The sequence below is a fragment of the Apus apus genome, chromosome 5 (assembly GCF_020740795.1).
Source record: "Apus apus isolate bApuApu2 chromosome 5, bApuApu2.pri.cur, whole genome shotgun sequence".
In the NCBI taxonomy this organism is placed as follows: domain Eukaryota; kingdom Metazoa; phylum Chordata; class Aves; order Apodiformes; family Apodidae; genus Apus; species Apus apus.
The window spans coordinates 61,006,996-61,024,356 of NC_067286.1; the positions used below are offsets into that span (position 1 = coordinate 61,006,996).

The following is a 17,361-nucleotide window of genomic DNA, read 5'->3' on the forward strand; positions in this document are numbered from 1 at the left end:
AGAAAGATGGTGGACCCTGCAGGAAGGCTGATCACTGAGGCTGGGCTTTCTGCAGTGACCGAGCTGCAGAAGGAACATCATGCTTTTCATTCCTCTCCCCCCATCCTGACTGCAGAGTCTTATCCCCTCCTTAGCCCAGCAGAGCACAAGTTTCTTCTCCCTCCACCCCCTCCCCTGGTTAGTTGTCTGCTATTTTAACAAGCCAAAACTACTTTCCAAAGGGTCTGATCCATTCCAAAAGGAAGCCATGACTACCTTGTGATGACTCCAGCAGATACACCACTGAGATGGGAAGCCAGGAGCCCACCTGCAGCTCGATACCAGCACCAGTGTCCCTAAATCACAGCCTCTCTCATGTTGTCTAGGTTGCATCACTTGAAAAGATGCTGAAAAGGTGTCCAAAGGAGCTTTCAGAGATCCCTCCTCTCCTGTAGATGAGGAAAACCAGAAGATGTTTGATGGGAAAGCAGACCATGGAAGTGGCAAGATGGGTGTGATTTGCAAAGCACTTATCTTGCCTCTCCAAGAGGGGGTTTGGAGGATTTTGGTAGCTTCCTTCCTTGAAAACCAATTTTCTGAGGCAAAGACAGGCTGCCTTAGGCAGGGAGGTGTTAGACTAACAACAAAAGGGAAAGGTGCAAAGAGGGAACAAATGGGAACTTCTTTAACACATAATGAAGGTGCTGAGAACAAAATTAATCAAAGCAAAGAAGGAAATGGACAGAAATTATCTTACTACCTATCTACCAAACTAGGTCCTGGGTAATCAACAGGAATCACTGCTGCACAGGCAAAAATCTGGCTTAGCTGGAAAGATGGAAACCTGGTGTTAGAATCATGGCTGGAGGGGGGATAAGATGGGCAACTTTTAGAAATAGAATAGGATCATGAGCATCCAGGCCATTGGACTCAGTAGTAAATTACTCTGAAAATTGATGGCTTGAACAACTCCAATAGAAAGCACAAAATAGACCAAGCAGTGTCTGCAGTGGAGCACAAAATCAAACCTGTGAACCATCTGAACATCTCCCTGAGCAGCTGCCAAAGGCAAGGAGGGGAAAAAGGCCAGATTGTCACGGGGAAACTTCAATTGGACCAGATTCTATGGGAAAGCTGCCTCCAGTGCTGAACCAGCCTCCCTGTTTGGAAAGATGATGGTGATTATTTCCTATCTCAAAAGAACTCACACATCCAACAGGGGAGAATCGTGTATGAGGCCTTTTTTCTTGGCAGATACAGAGAATTTGATCACAGGACGAAAAATGCACAGCAGCTTAGGTAGGAAGTGATTGCCACTTGAAAACATTTGTTATGTGCAGACAGAATAAAATCAGACCCGGTGAGATGTTGCCTTGCTGCTCTCCCAGCAAATCTGAAAACAACCATGAGCCAAATCAGTTCAGAGGAAGAATTTAAACAGAAAATAAAACAAACCCCAAGAATTATAATTGGGAAATTCTGAGGAACATTTCTCTACCCTGACCAAAAGCCACAGCAACTGAGAGGTTGTTACAGTGGTTAGAACAACAACCCCTTCTTTGCCAGGAAGAGAATACAAATATCCTTTATGAAACAAATGGGGAAGAGGGAAGCTGATGGCAGGGGATACAAACTGGAAGGTAGGATCTATAGATCATCCATATGGGAAACAAAAGGGCACATGAGGCAGGAGACAACCAAAAGAACAAGAGCAATTGCAGCATTTTTTTGAAAGTACGGGGAAAATTCTTGTTTTCAGTGCAGGGGGCAATAACCCTGCAGGAAAGGCAGCAATCTAAAAGCAACATTTTTGGTGTGTGACCTTTGAGAACAGCCAGATGGTCAGGTTACATCACAGGGGGCTGATGACACACTTCTCACTCCGGTGGTAACTAAGGTGATCATTAGGCAGAGCCTAGATATTGTTAAATAAATGGGTTTGTACAACCCAGAGCTGGGCAGAACTGTCTGTGCTGGGCTTTTACCTTGACTTGTCCTATTGCTGCTTCGTTGACACCAGCAACACTGGGAGGTTCCATGCAGAGGCCTGGCCAAGAAGCATGTGAGGTAAGAAGGGATAATGCAACACCGAAATCTCTCCCATATCTGCACCAGTAGATAGGAGCCAGTTGTACCAAAGCAGACCTTTCCTGTCCTCATAAAGAGCAGTGGAGCTTGCCTCCTGGATCCTGGAGATTAAATCTCATGAGGAGCCCATGGTGTTGTTGCTGGACACTGCCCTTGGAGCAGCAAGAAGGACCAGGGTGTTGGGTGGGACAGGATGTTGCTGACACTCCCCTGTAGCTCCTGGGCTTGGGACTCGCTGTGGGATCAAGTGTTTGCCTTTCCAGCTGGACACTCCCAAACCCACTTCATCTGGATTTGTTAACAGAGCTTGTTTATTGCAAAGCTGGTTTAGAAACTGTACAGATAATCCTCAGCCTCTTCCCTGCTACTTAGCAGAGCAGCAGCCCACCAGGGAGCTCCCAAAACATCCTCAGAGTTGCCCGGAAAGGGAGAGTTAGTCACCAAAACCTCTTCCTGATAGAGACAGATCCAGAGAAAGGGTGAGCCCAGGACAGCTCGATGAGCACGTGGCCAGGCTCACTTCCAGGACAAGCCACCACTACTCTGTTCTCTGCCTCCCTGACCAAGCCCGTGCTGACTATCCTCCCACCGTGGGTAGCCAGATCCTCTTTTCAAGGTGAGGGGACCAGTGCTTCATGGCACTGCTGTGTGATGGTGGCCATCCTGCTCTTGACCCATGAAGCTGTCCCCATCTTCACTGCAGCTGCAGGGAGATGATCCTGTGTAAACGAGTCCCATGGGCCACTGTTGGCTCAACAATCAATAGCTGAGCTGCCCCTCTCAAGGTACACATGAAGAGGTGGGTACCAGTTGGTATCTTCAAGTTCTTAAGAAAGAAGCAAATCTATGGAGAGTGGCACAGATCTGCTGTATTTGTGCAGCCATGGAGACACGAGTCTCCAAACGATGTCATACACACCCACCTCCACTTTCCCAGAAAACACCAGTTACACCACTACAAAATCCCCTCAGTTATTAATTATTAATGAAAACATTCTCCCGAGAGGTGGAAAGGAACAGGAAAGCAGATGAGCCCAACCCAGCTCACCAGAGCCAAGCAGTGATTGCTGCAAGGGGAGCTGTCCTCAGCCAGTAAAGAGAAGAGACCTGGCCTGGGGAAAGAGGAGTCTAAATCCCACCAGTGGAGAGTTAGGGCCTGGCCAAAAAGTTTAGGACAAAAAGCAAAGAGCCAAGCTACACACCTCGTGTCCACCACAAACCCCACTGTGTTCCTGGGTGCTGCTGGCAACAGGATATTGGTTCTTATTAATCCAGACTGTTATTTAGCAAGGGAACAAGTCAGTGGAATAACACACTCCAGCTCCATTACTGTCAGCTCCCTCAGAATCATGTGCATTAATGGCCAGATTATATCTGTTTATATAACACAAATTACCATCGAGTGACTGTGGGCATTGAAACGCTCCTTGTTCTGTTTGACACACGTAAATAATGGAGGAGCTCACGCTGCATTTGGTCCACATGACTAACCTTTTATCCCTGGCACCCCCAGTGCAGGCTGGAGAAGAAGTGACTCGGGTTTCAAATTCCTCACTCCAGCTGTCACGAGCCCCGCAAGGCGCGAGCGGGTCGGCGGCTAATTGATGTCCTTGTTGGACATTGTTTTATTAGTCAGGCCTGGTGAGCATCAAGTGGAATTTTAAAGCCCTTCTATCCTCGGGTCCGTAAGTGGTAGGGCTTGTAAGTCATTAACTGAGCTCTGTGAGCAGTTTTAGGAAGAGGTAAATAAGTTGTCCTGTGGGTTTGGGCGGCTCCAGTTGGTCCTGGTGTTGTGATCGATATCCTGGCAGAGATGAGATGAGATGAGCTCCCCGTGGGGTGGAAGGAACTGCCCAGACCTCAGTCCCCCAGGGCTGGTGGTCCATAGGGTGGTTTATCGACCAGGTCTGGGGTTCACATCATCCTTGGGTGTGTGGATAATCTTCAGGGAAACCGCCGTGGGGAAAACGGAGAAGCAGCTGTTTGCAAACAGCCTTGAGAGGAGGTTCAAATGAAGGTTCAAGGGATAAAGCTGTTGCCAAGCTGCCTGGTGCTGGCTGCTGCTGCTGCACCAAAAAAAAACCCCACACATCATCGCATCAAGCTGTCCCCAACATGTGGTGAGGAATAAAGGATTTTCCCAACCTGCTGGGAGCTTCTGGCTTGTCTGAAAACCCACGTGCCGGGTCACGGAGGGGTTGAGGTTTAATGGCTCAGCTGCTCTTTGGTCAGGGAACCAAGGGGCAACCCCGTGCTGGTCCTGAGCACCTTTCAGCAGCAAGACCACAGCTGGGGCACCCAGGGCAGGACCAAACCCCTCCATCAGTGTGGGGAGGAAGGTTTCTCTTCGCCAGTCTGCTTGCAGAGCAGGCTGCTTTTGAAAAATCCTAGCCTTTTGGCTTCTACTTCTTGCTTTAAAACTGGCTAAGAAACCTGAAAATGGACACAGATCTTAAAATCTAGGAGAAAAAAAAAATATGGTTTTCTTGGATTGAAACAAGATTTTGGGAATGTGTTCCTTTTTAAAATTTCTTTAAAATTTTCCTCCTTTTGGTTTCCTAACATCATTGGGAAGTCCACCATAAGCCACGACCTGCCAGTGCCATCCCATGCTGATCTTTTGGGATTTCTCCCCTTCCTGTCCCTTCTCTACCCATCTCTGTAACTTCTCCGAGGCAGGAATCACCTCTTCCTACCTGAGTATTCTGCATTTGTTCTCAGAGCCTCTGAGGTGACAATGCAATGCAAAAAAATCAATCATTTACAATGGAACCTTCCACAATCTCATGAGCTTCTTCCTCCAGCCCTGCTTCCAGACTGCACTTCCATACTGGGCTTTCCAGGAGCCGAGTGAAAATGAACACAGAACTTGGGCACACCAGCCTATTCATACATTAGGCAATAATTATAATGTATATTAACTGCCTGGGTGTTGAAAGAGTCCCAGCATGAGATTGCTTCTCTAATAGGAGACAGAAGTGATAAAAGACAGTAATAGATTGCCTTTCAGATGTGGAATTAAAAGCAGCAACTCATTAGATTTTTTTTTTCCACAGCCTCTAATGGCAAGTAGTTTCTTTTCAAGTCAGATTTCCATTTCCAAGGCTAAGCTCAGCAGCACAAACAGAAATTAAAGAGGAGGGTCCTATTCTGACCTCTCCTGCATCACAGGAATAGGGAGTAACTGTGCTCAGCTCAGCTTTGCTGCCCAGCCAGAGCAGGAGCCCAGGAGCCAGCCCACCTAGGCAGCCCTCTGAAGGGACTGAGATCATCAAAAAGATAAGGATTTGCCAGCTTTTTATTTTCTTTCCTTTCTTTTTTTTTTTAATGCTAGCTGCAGCTACTAAATTTCCTTTTTTAAGAGATGGCCTAGAAGATAAAGCTTTTGAAATAGAGCAATCAAACAACAAAAAAAATGAAGTTACTTCAAAGCAGTGGCGGAGATTCTTAAAACTGACATTTCCACTTACTGCTCCAGTTTGTCTCTAGCAAGGAATGTTTTCCAGACAATTTTGGCTGCTGCTTTTAAAATAAAAGTATAGAAAGCAGGAGAAGAAAAAAAAAAACAGAAAAAAGAAAAAAAGCTGGATTTTTAGCTGACATGGGAAGCACAGTAAATAACATTCATTATGTTCTCCTGGACAGTTTTAATGACTCAAGAGTTTTAAATCGTCCATTCAACATCTTTACAGGCCAAAATACTGTATGGTTTCAAACTCAAAGCCTTTGGCAGGCTTTGCATAACCCATAAAACTTTTGAAGGGGGGAGCAGAGGGGGAGAGGAGGTATAAAATCAGGCTGGGAATGGTGTTGCAGGTCAAATTTCATCTAAGTCAGCCACAAAGTCTGGTTTTATCTGCATTGATGGCACCTAGAAATAAAAAGAGTCCAGAGCACCTTCAGCTTCCCACCCCCAGAGCCAGGACTGGCACAACCACATGCTGATCTTGGCTGCCAGCATTCCCAGGGACCCCAGGCACAGCTTAACTAGTTTTCACCCATGGGTTAACCAGGTTTCACCGCCCGCGTTTATAGCAGCCAAGCTCTTAAACACAGATGGTGATTTGGATCCAGCAGCACAAAAGCTGCAGGGTTGGGGTTTCATTTTTCCACTGTGCTGTCCACCCACCCTGGATGGGAAATAAACTCTTTAGCAGACGAGGGTTTTCATGAGATTCATGCCCAAAGCCTGGGCCTGGGGTTTAGGGCTAGTTTTTCTCTCCCAAAGTGACATGGTCTGTGTCCCTTGGGAGCAATCCTGCTGTGTCCTCCCCAGTGGGGTGTAAACACTGCTGGTTGTGGCAAGGGGGGGATGAGGCAGCTGGGACTTCTCTGCACCCTCGTGCTGCTCCTGGGGAGCTGGAGGAATTGAAGTTGAAGCCTCACAGCTTGGTCAGTGTTTTTCTCCAGGAGCGTAGGGATGCACGGAGAGCCTGGGAGCTTTTCTGGAGTCCACAGGCTGGTTTTGGGTGCATCCCCATGGGGCATAGGCACAGTCACCTACTGGGAAATCCATCACCTTGCTCCACTAGGTTGAGGTTGGTTATGGTGGTTTATCTCACCAGTAGCATGCTCTGATATCAGCTAAAAGGAGTTTTCAGGGAGGTTTAGTGCCCAAACAGGCAGAAAGGTGAAGCCCACACCCAGTGCCCAGCAGAGCTATCATCCTCAGGAGCCCTTCTGGCTGATGGGAGATGTGAGCTGACACAGCACAGACCTTGCAGCAGCAGCTGGTGGTGACATGGACCAAGTGACACTGGCTCTGCCACAAGCCAGAGTTCCCCAGGCTGAGCTAAGGTGGCACAGGTGACCTGCAGCAACCCCCGGGCCCCAGCTGTGCTGGCACACAGAGGAGAAGGGTTGATGTCCCAGGGGAAGAGAGACCTGACACAACTGGGCTGTGCCTTCCCCAGATAGGGAATGCTCTCTCATCCCAATAAGGGATTGTTCCCACAAATCCCATTGCAGTGCCTGGCAGGGAGGGAGCTGGGATATGGAATTGCAAAGGATGGAGAAATCATGGAGGGGCATTAAAGGCAGGTCCTGCCTGCCTGGGGGCTGTTTACAGACACCTCACTGCTGGCCCCTGTCCTGGCATCACACAACCAGCCAGGGCTCCTTGGGGAAAACAGCTTGTAAGAAAAGTCTTCAGTATTTTGGGAAGTGGAGGGGGCTGGGGATGCTGCAGGGGCACCAGCTCACCCAGGAGTGGGAGCCTGGAGCTGAGATGACTTTTGTCATTTTGGAAAGAAGGTGCTTGGGATAATCACGGTGGGGGCCCAGATCTCACCTCCAGTGGTGTAAATCAGCAGTGTATCCAGTGCTGTCCACAGGGGTTCAAAGGTTGGCCCAGGTCATCTCTGAGGTCCCTTCCAACCTGGCATTCTATGAAGTGTCCAGAGCAAGGCTCTTTGTCCAGAGGTGATGAGGAGCAGGGAAGATGTTTTTCCATACCCTGGCTTGATGAACATCGTGTTGTGGTTGAGATGTCTAGGAGGGTCCTGCGAGGGGAGGGAAGAGAACACACAGGATCTCTCCATTATCAGCTGCAACCACCTCCTCCATCTCTGCTGTCAGACAAAAAAGAGTCTGGGCAGGAAAGGCATTTGGTCCCTGTCACACCACACCATGGCACATCAGGCATGGATCAGCCCTGCTGTGCCCGGACCGGTCCTGCAGCCACGTGTGGTTCATCCCAGCAGCTGTCTGGGTTTGCCCAACCTGCTCACCAGCTGGATATCCATCCTGCAGTCTTAACTCAAAAGCCCACAAACACAGATGCTTCTTGCCACACTCCAGCTTGGCTCTGCTTCCCCACTCGGATCATCCCTCCAGAGACAAAAAGCTCAAGCCCTGTAGGCCTTTACTTCATAGAAATAGGATCAGGACCCAAAACCAGCCATCAACCCCCTCCAAAAAGTCCCCGTGGATTAATTTTTGTTGCTAAACACTCTCCCCCCTGTTTCCCCTTCCTCCCAGCATCCTGTTGCATGGAGAGCTCCAGCACACACACAAAAAGGCACAGCTGAAAATGAAGCATCCCCCAGAGAAGACAAGGAAAGCAACCCAGCAGTGAGCCCTTCCCTTTACTGCCACGTGTGCTAAATCCATTGGAGATGAGCAGCAAAACTCCAGGACTTCCCACTCTCTTGCTCTTCTATGATTCCACCTCCCTGCTACAAGCAGGTAATAAAATCCTGCATCAACAAAATCAGATCAATTCCATGGCTGCACAACCGCATTTAAAGTTGATCAAATAACTCCAAAGGAACCTGGGGAATAACTCCACAAGGAGAGCAGGGAAGGAGACGGAATCGAATTAAAGATTCATTCAAATTAAAAGGTTCCATTTGAAGAGGCTGGGCCAAGAGAGAAGGAGCTGGGGAATGAATTTCTTAATGAGCTCAGTGGCAGGAGTATCTTTAATAATAGACTGGGGGGGTGGGAGTGTAACCCAGCAGCACACCAGGCATTTCCCTCTGCACTGCAATAAAAAGAGGGACACGTGTCCCCCCCCCAGCACAGGTGGTTGTTAATGCTCTGTCTGAGCCTGAGATTAAATCTCAAGGACCAGAAGAAAAATGTGGCCAGGCCTGGTGATGCTGAGTCAACAGCACAGGGGAGAAAGTGCCCTAAAATAAGGGGGAAGATAATGAATAGTTCTGAAAGAAAATTAGTAATTCTATGCTAGGATGAGATCCCTGGTCACTCAGCTGTGCTCCTGCCTGGTCCTGATTTGAAAACAAACTCAAATTCTGCTTCCTTCAAAGTATGAGTGAGGATTAAAAAAAAGGGAAGGGTTGTTTTTTTTTCCTCAGGCTCTTGCCTTAACCATTGAGGCAGCCTCAAGGCAGCAACTTGCAACATGGACAGGACTCGTCCTGAGGAACAGATCTGGGTACATAAGGTGTTGGTTGGGATGAATTGTCAGAACATTAAAACATGTATATCACTTAGATATTTCATTACCCCACAGTTTCAGTTCCAAAATGAGATTTCTCTAACTTTTTCTAGGTGGGGGAGCAGAAAATAAAAGGTAGTTTACAGCTACTATCCTTTTATTGTATTTCCTTTCTTTAGCAAAAATGTTTCAATTGCAAGGAAAACACAGGTTCTGAATAAAAAATGTTGTTTAAGGCCCTGGTGAGGGGAATCTGAGCTGACAGGCTGGGCTGGGGAGCAATTCCTCTCCCTGCCCCATTTTGGGGGTGAATCCCCTCAGCAACACCCCTCCTTGTCCAGCTGCCAAGAGCAGGTGACGCTGTGTCACCCAGAAAGGCAAGGCAGGGAAAGAAAAGATACTCAAACACTTGTTCCTAACTTGTGCAAGGGGCAGGGTCCAGTTTTAGAGAGCTTTGGAGCATTTCTCTGTAGCCCCAAACCTGCCCAGAGGATGATTCCCAGCACCCAGCATCCCTGCTGGGGCCCTTTCCCACAGGCAGCCCCTGCTGGGGTGGGGCAGGGGGCTGCAGATGCTCACAGCTGTAGTGAAGTCATTACAGGCAGCTTCACCTCCACCATTGCAACTCAGTTCTGAAGCTCTCCAGGCTTTTATTCAGTCAATTGCATCAAAACTTAGAGTCCAGTATCACATCCTGAAACACTGAGAGCTGCTGATCGAGCAAGCAGCTCCTAGGAAAGCTCAGACTGAAGAAGGAAGCACACAGGGGGTGGAAGCTAGGGCAGGTATCCTGGGAGGATTACAGAGAGGTTGTCAGAGCAGCTAGGGATCAGCTTAGGAGAGCCTGCAGGCAGACTGGTTGCAATATATAACACATAAATATATGTATCCATAATGGCATTTGCATGTGTACCTATATATAAATGGTGCCCTGAGAACTCCCTAAGACTTGGATATCCAAGGGTATGGTTCCACATCACCACCCCACCTCAAGCTTCTCCCTCCCTTGCCCCAAACTGGAAGGCATTTCAAAGTCAGGTTTAAGGTTTTAAATTGCTCAGCTCCTTGGAAGATTTCCCCAAGATTTGCTTGAAGAGACTTCACCATGCTAACACCCCGCGTTGAAACCTGGGATAGCATTGGAGTAAAGGGCTTGGGACACTCACAAAACCCTTCAAAACTGGTGCCACCATTCCCTTAATGAAGTGCCCTGACTCAGGACCATGCTGTCTCCACATCCCACCAGCCATTGGTCAAGAAAGAACATCCTGAGTCACTCGTTGCCACCACAAATGGGATGAATCCCACAGGATGGCTGCGTCTCCAAAATGCCAGCATCTGACCAGAGCACCAAGGAGCAACTTTCCCTGTTGATGCTTCACTTTCTCAGCATGACCATCCACCGAGTCTTTGTGAACTAAAGGGCATTTTTGCTCTTGTCTTAAGACTTTTTTGCCTTCAGCAAAGCACCATTTAGGACTCCCCAGTGGGGAGCAGCCAGTTCCCGTGAGCTGGAACAGCCCATTCCCATGTGCTGAAATTGCTGCACTCTAAAATAAACATTTTTAAAAAAGATTTGGCTGCTGTACAGCAAATGCCCTCAGTCCCCAGTTGGGGTAGGTCCCTTGGAAAGCAATTTCTGATGAGTTTTGGTTTTTAATTAGAATGTGGCTGCATTAAAAGTTACAAAGAGGCTGCTGTGAAACTACAGTGTCTGCAGCCGCGCCGGGGGGAGAAAGGTCTTGCTTAAAGCACGGGGAGAAATCAAGTGGCTCAGAAAGGTGGCAGCTCCCCTGTGCACCCCTGATGAAGCCAGGACAGCTGAGCCTGGGGAAAAGCCAAACCAGGCAGCTCAGCTCCATCACATCAGCCTCCACCCCCCCCCCCAACCACCACCATGGCCTCACCGTGGCCACGCAGACCCCACCATCCCTCACAGAATCACGGAATCGTCTCGGTTGGAGAAGACCTCTGAGATCACCTACTTCAACTGCCCTCCCACAGGAAAGGAAAAAAGAACAAAACAAACAAACAAAAAAAACCCCTCCAAACCACAACTACACATGCCACAAAACCACCACCAACACACAACCCACAAAAAAACCCCACCATGCCCACTAGAGCGTGCTGTGAAGTGCCGCATCTACACATTTGTTGAATGCCTCCAGGGATGGTGGCATCCCTTCCCTGGAGCAAACCAGCTGCACCACTCAGCCCTGCAGAAGTCCAAGCAGATGTCATCAGCAGCTCTTCCCTTGACTGATGCAGTCAGGAGCAGGGATCTCTTTCTTCAGAAACGAGGAGTGGATTGGCAGAGGACAAGGGAAAGACAACCTCTTTCAAATGACTCCCCGTGAACCAAGCAGAGTGCCTGGATCTACAGCCCCATGGAGGCAGGAGTCTCTCTTTTTGCTGGCTCTCTTTGGAGAAATAAACACAACCAACACAATGTCCACAGCAGTTCACATGCTTAACAGAGGCAGGCAACAGTTCAGCAGTTTCCTTGCTCCTGACAATCTGTTTGGTTACACTCACCCCCTTCCTGAGTTGTTGGCATGTCCCAAGGAAAGCCTGATATTCCTGTCTTTCATGGGAACAGCAGAATATGGCAGAGAGACCTAGAAACCAAGGACCAGCACAAAGGCAATAAATACCAGTCCCAGCGCTGAGCCAATTAGTGAAATAAGAGAAAACCAATTCAGCCTTGGGTTTTCATTTCAAGGTAGCAACACCTCTGCTGCAGCTGGGGAAGTTTGTAGGCGTTGGCAGCTCCCTAAATTCACCTCGTGTAAACTCAGCAGAAAAATGAAAACTACATTCCTGCTCCAGGCCAAGCTGATGCAAAGTGGCTGGAAGAGGAGTCTGCAGGTAGATTAATGTGGGGATCAATGAAACAGCAACAGCAGCCAAATGAACTCAGTTGGACATGTGAGTGGATCAATAGGGATAGGTGAGCAGCCCCCAGCCTGGCTGGTTAGTGAGAGCTTTGGAAGTGAAGGACCACCTGAGCCCAAAGCAGCACTCAGAAATCATGGCCAGAAAGCAGGACTGGAGTCCAGACTGACCTTATCTCCTCGGGGGAGGAACCTGACACAAAAATCAAAGCACCCAAATACAGGTTGCCCAGGGAAGCTGTGGCTGCCCCATCCCTGGCAGTGTTGAAGGGCAGGTTGGATGGGGCTTGGAGCAACCTGGGCTGGTGGGAGGTGTCCCTGCCCATGCAGGGGGGGTGGAACTTGATGATCTAAAGGTCCCTTCCAACCCAAACCATCTTGTGACTCTATGAGTCTATGAAATCACCGTGGTGCTTGTAGGGTACTTGCATGGCAGAGAGCAGAGAAAGCACTGCAATATCCTACAAAATACATACAAAAATGCACAAACAGAGGTTTTTGTGGCAGCAGCTCTCATCCCTGATGGAAGGATGTCTTCCAAGTTGGGACTTTAGTTCAATTCCTAACCTTCCACACAAGGAAGTCAACATCTGATGCCCCAAGCAGCCGCCCTGTTTTGCCTTTATTAACCCACAAACAAACAAAAGGTTTTAAATCAACTTTTACACAAAGCTTCTGTATCACTGCATTTTGGCTGCAGGAACCAGGGCTCTTCTGAAATCCTCTGCACAAAAAGAAGGCACCAGGAGCAGGCTCTGCTGCTGCCTGACATTCCCCTGCTCTACAAAGCTGGTGAAAAACCTCTCCTCTCAGGGAAAGCATCAAGGCCAGCTAGCAAAAAAACAGATTATTTTAATTCACGTAGACATTTTGGCATTGCAGCCAGTCTCCATCAAGATGAGCAAAACTGGTGACTTCAATGCACCTTGCTGAAAAATGGGCTTTGAAACTGCTCCTGGTGCTGCTGTCTGTTTGTCCATCACCCTTGGAAACAGGGATATTTGAGTTGTAAAGGAGGCTGTGCAGCCCCAGCCTGCAGAGGACAGAGCAGACAAACTGACTTGAGGGGACAGAGGAGCACCAAATCCAGTGTGAAGGAAGGCTTGGGGCAGGCTGAGCACCCTGGCACTGGGCAAAGGGCCCCAGGCACCAGCACAGGAGGACAGAGGTGATGGTAAGCAGCAGTACATGGGCTGAGCAGGTCACCTAACTAATCAATACAGTATTGATCACTCCACAGGTATCCAGGCTGGTCGGTAATGGCAACACAGCTCTGGCATTAGCTGTCAATAATGCACAGTCTGCAGGAGATCCCTAATTCTCCAGCCAGAGGGGAACTTTCCATATCTGGGCACCTGCACTGTTTAATTCCCTCCTAACGGTCCCCTCAGACTGTCCTCACAGCCCTGGCATGAACTACCTCATGGCTGCCTCACCTTCCCCACAAGCCTCAGGAGCTTTCTACCTATGCTTGGCCTCTCCCAGCTGAAATAAATAGAGCAGCTTCACTTCCCAACCCCCCTCTTCCTTTTGGGAACACTCTGTGCCACAGCCCAGCCAGGAGCTGGTGTCACTCCCAGATAGCCATCAGGTCCTGGAGCCACGGCACCTCCCCATGGGATCGGGTGGCTCATCGGAGAGCTGCTCCGCTGACCTGCTCCATCACATTTCCAATATCATTAATTAGGAGCTCTGAAATGTAAATATACTGTTTTTTTAAAAAAGTTGTTTGCAAATGGAGAGGGATATTCCCCCAGGGGGTGGGAGCCAGGCTGGCTGCTAGCCTGGCCATGCAGGGCCAAGTGCAGAGCTAGGTGCCATGGGGGCCATGGGGAAACCACGGGTGCATCAGGCAGGAAAAGGGGTGGCTTGCTCCATCCTGTGGCAAAACACAAAGCCAGGGATTTTCTGTAACTCCTCATTACCTCTGGTGATGCCTGAAGGATGCAGGGAAGGACCAGATGGAGCTGGCAGGGAGAGGGGAGCAGGAGATCCTTTCTTAGCTTGGCTGGAGTGGATGGTGGTGGGGCTTTGGCACATCCACCCTCTGGACATGGCCCATAAGAGGTGTCACCCAGCACAGAGCAATCCCACTCAACCCCTGCCATCTGGAGCAAATGCCTCTGCTGGGACAGCAGGAGAGGAGAGGCAACAGCAGGAGAAATGGTTTTATTTCATCTCAGCTGTGAGCATCAGGAATACATCCGTAAACTGGCTTTGCAGCAACAGCACCTCTAGAGAAGCATTTCCTGGCTGAATGAGAATGCTCTCCGATAAGTAATACATGAAAAAGAGCTCAAAACCTGTCTGTTTCTAACTGAACAACCCAAATTCCTAATTTCTGCATACTCTTGCTGCCCTGGACACAGCCCATAACACATCTGGGCACACCAGGACGAGGTCAGAGAGCTGCAATATCACACCCATCAGTTTGTCTGAGGGAGGAAGTGTTATCAGATTAAAGATCAGCAAGATTAAGAACTGGTGGAGGATTTATCACAGGGTTTTTTGCACTCATCTGCTTTATGTACTCCACTGGGATTTACTCAGAGTTGTCACTATCTGGGCACTGAGGAGGAAGTACGGAGTCCTTCTATGTCTCATTCAGTGAGACATCTGAGCCTGTGCCTGAATTCACCCAGGAGAAGGGTCTCATTGAAGCCAGAACAAGTTTTCATATGCTGAAGTGTAGGCACGTGTTTTAAATATCTTGTGAAAGAGAGGTTTGGGTGGAGTAATCCAAAATACTTGCACGTTTCTAAGCTTGGCCTCAGCCCTGCTCCTTTCAGAGCTCCTTTCTGTCAAGTTGTTTAAAACCTTTGCACATTAATATTTCCCATTTTGTGTTGATTCTGTGGCAGTTTTACTAGCAGGAGCTCAAACAATTCAAATAATCCCAGAGCAAAGTGAAGGTAAAGCAGCATTCAGTCAGGTCCTTGGGCTGCATCAGAAACATGCATTACCTATATTCTTACTTATTCCTTGCTGCAAGAGTTCAGCTTTGCACCCTTCAAACTACCCAATTTCTGGGCACTGCTTTCTTCAGATGTTTCATTTGCCATGCAAAACTTAAGCAGCACAGCTAAAAATTGCCATTACACCAAACACCTTTTGAAAAAACCAAACCAAACCACCTTTTCCCTAACAAAGGCCTCTAACAAGATACAGAAATAGCTGTGAAAATAACAGATGAAGCCCAGCAGCTGCACTGCATCCATCTCGTGTTGTGTTGCTTCTGGTGGTGGCCACCAGCAGATGCCCACAGGGCAGGAAAAATGAGATCTGTGACAACTGTCTCACGTTTGCTGAAAACAACCTGTATATCCAGCTCATTCCCTCGTGTCAGAACTGGCCTTCTGCAGGGAAGAAAATAACAGTTTCCCACACCTTCTAAGCAATCCTGCAGCCTCTGAAATGCTCTCGCAGACAGGAACCAGAGAGGAACATTTTAACACCAGCAAAGGCTTTGCCAGAGGACAGTGCTTCCCCACAACACAGCATCCTGCCTAGAAACCCAGCTCGGTTTTCTTTGCTTCTGGTTAAGAGCAGCATTCCCAGGCTGCATTTCCAAGAGGTTTTTTGGGTTTTACAGCTGTCATGACAGTAATTTTCTCAGCTTTGCAAGGTTCCCTCGTATGTTGTTCGAACTGGCTTATCTCTGTTTGGAAGTGATGTTCCTACACAGAGCTCTTCAGGAACAGATGTTTCAGCTGATCCCACATTGCAGAGCTCAACGTATTACACGGCCCCATTTTGAAACAATTAGCCCTTCACTGCTGAAAAAAAACCCTTAATGGTTGGCTACTCGTTCACTTTTGAACCAAACAAAATAAAAAAGAAATCAGAAGTAACCAATGATTGATGCTTTCTCCACGTGTGCTAAGATGTTCTAAATTTACAGTTCATTAAAATGGCAGCATGTGCTGGTCCAGCTGGTGGCCCCAAGATTTGTTATCTGGAGAAACAAACCTCTGGGCAAAGCTGCTGGCAAAGAGCTTCCTCAGCCTCACAATTAAAAAAAAAAAAAAAAAAAAAATATCAAGAGAATTTTTATTTATACAAATTAAAAGGTAAGGAGGAGTGTTTAGAGCAGTGGGGTCCATAGCCATGGGACCACAGACTGCTGTCAACACATGACATTTTTTTGTGGAACACAAGGCAGTCTAATTATCATAGAATCATGGAATGGGTGGGGTTGGAAGGGACCTTAAACACCATCTAGTTCCCACCCCCTGCACAGGCAGGGACACCTCCCACCCCACCAGGTTGCTCCAAACCCCATCCAACCTGCCCTTGAACACTGCCCGGGATGGGGCAGCCACAATAACCCTGGGCAACCTGGGCCAGGGTCTCACCACCCTCATAGTGGAGAATGACTTCCTGTTATCTAATCTAATTACAAAGTCTTTAAGGGAAGATGCTCTGGAGAAGATTGCAAACACCCAACTGAGGGCCATGCACCCATGGGTGTGTTTCCAGTGTCTGCAGACAACAGCTTGGGAGCCGTGGGCACAGGCGCGAGCGCAGACCCAGGAAATCACAGGACACAGTAAATGGCTGTAGGGCCATAAAAGTCAGTGGAGCTACACGCAGATTTATATCAGCTAAGAAATTTGATCCCCTGCATTAAGTAGCAATAATACCCACAAAAAAAGGAACTTGCAAGTTGCTGTAATCAAATTATCTCCCTTTGATCTCACTGAGATTCCTCCTGCCTACTTCCACTCAGAGAAATGAGTCTCATGGTCATACAGATCCAGACCGAAACGAATGAGCTCCCAGCACAGAGCCCATCTGCTGCCAACACACATCCTCTACTTGTCCCTGTCTGCTTTGCACCTTCCTCTGTATCATTTGTAACCCTGTTTCTTGCCTCCTCCCTGAAAGTCTTCAAGGCCAGGTTGGACGGGGCCTCAAGCGACCTGGACTAGTGGGAGGTGTCCCTGCCCCCTGGCAGGGGGCTTGAGACTAGATGAGCTTTAAGGTGCCTTCCAGCCCAAACCAGTCTGTGATTCTGTGAATCTCATTGTGTTCCTTTCCCCCTCACTCTCCCTGTCCCCTGGGGGTGCACACACACAGCCCTGAGGGTGGGTGAGCAGAGCCTGAGCTGACAGCCCCGTGGCTGACAATTCCTGGTCAGCATCGGGTGTGTAACAAGGAAGACAGCAACCATGGAGTTTCCAGCATGGAGCAGCTGCCAAGCCACGTGCCCCCGCTGACATGCAGGCTGGCAAGGGCAGGTCTGGTCTGCCAGGACCAGGCTGAGCAGGAACAGCATCTCCAGGAGCAGGCTGAGAGCCCAGGCAGGAAGAGCATCTCCAGTAACAGCTCAATAGCAGCAGACGGAGATAGGAGACAAGCTGAGGGTCAGGAGAGGGCTTGCAACAACCACCAGCTTCAATTAACTGAAAACAGCAGAGACTGCCTGAAATAAAGCTCCTTCTCATATCAGCCACCACTCAAGGCAACGGCATTTTTGACCATCAAAGCAAAACCAAA

At 48.6% G+C, this 17,361-nt stretch overlaps 1 protein-coding gene across 2 annotated transcripts in view; it reads right to left on the reverse strand.

Annotated features, from left to right (window-relative positions):
* Window positions 1–255: 255 nt before the first annotated feature.
* Window positions 256–17,361, reverse strand: part of KIAA0586 (KIAA0586 ortholog) — a 102,567-nt gene continuing 85,461 nt past the window's right edge. For both annotated transcript variants that reach the window (XM_051622645.1, XM_051622642.1), the window contains 2 exons: window positions 7,358–7,568; window positions 256–428 (listed from right to left, as the gene is read on the reverse strand). Coding sequence is in view for 1 of the 2 variants with exons in the window: in XM_051622642.1 (XP_051478602.1) it covers window positions 7,558–7,568 (11 nt within the window). In the remaining variant the exon portion in view is untranslated. The remainder of the gene's footprint in view (window positions 429–7,357; window positions 7,569–17,361) is intronic.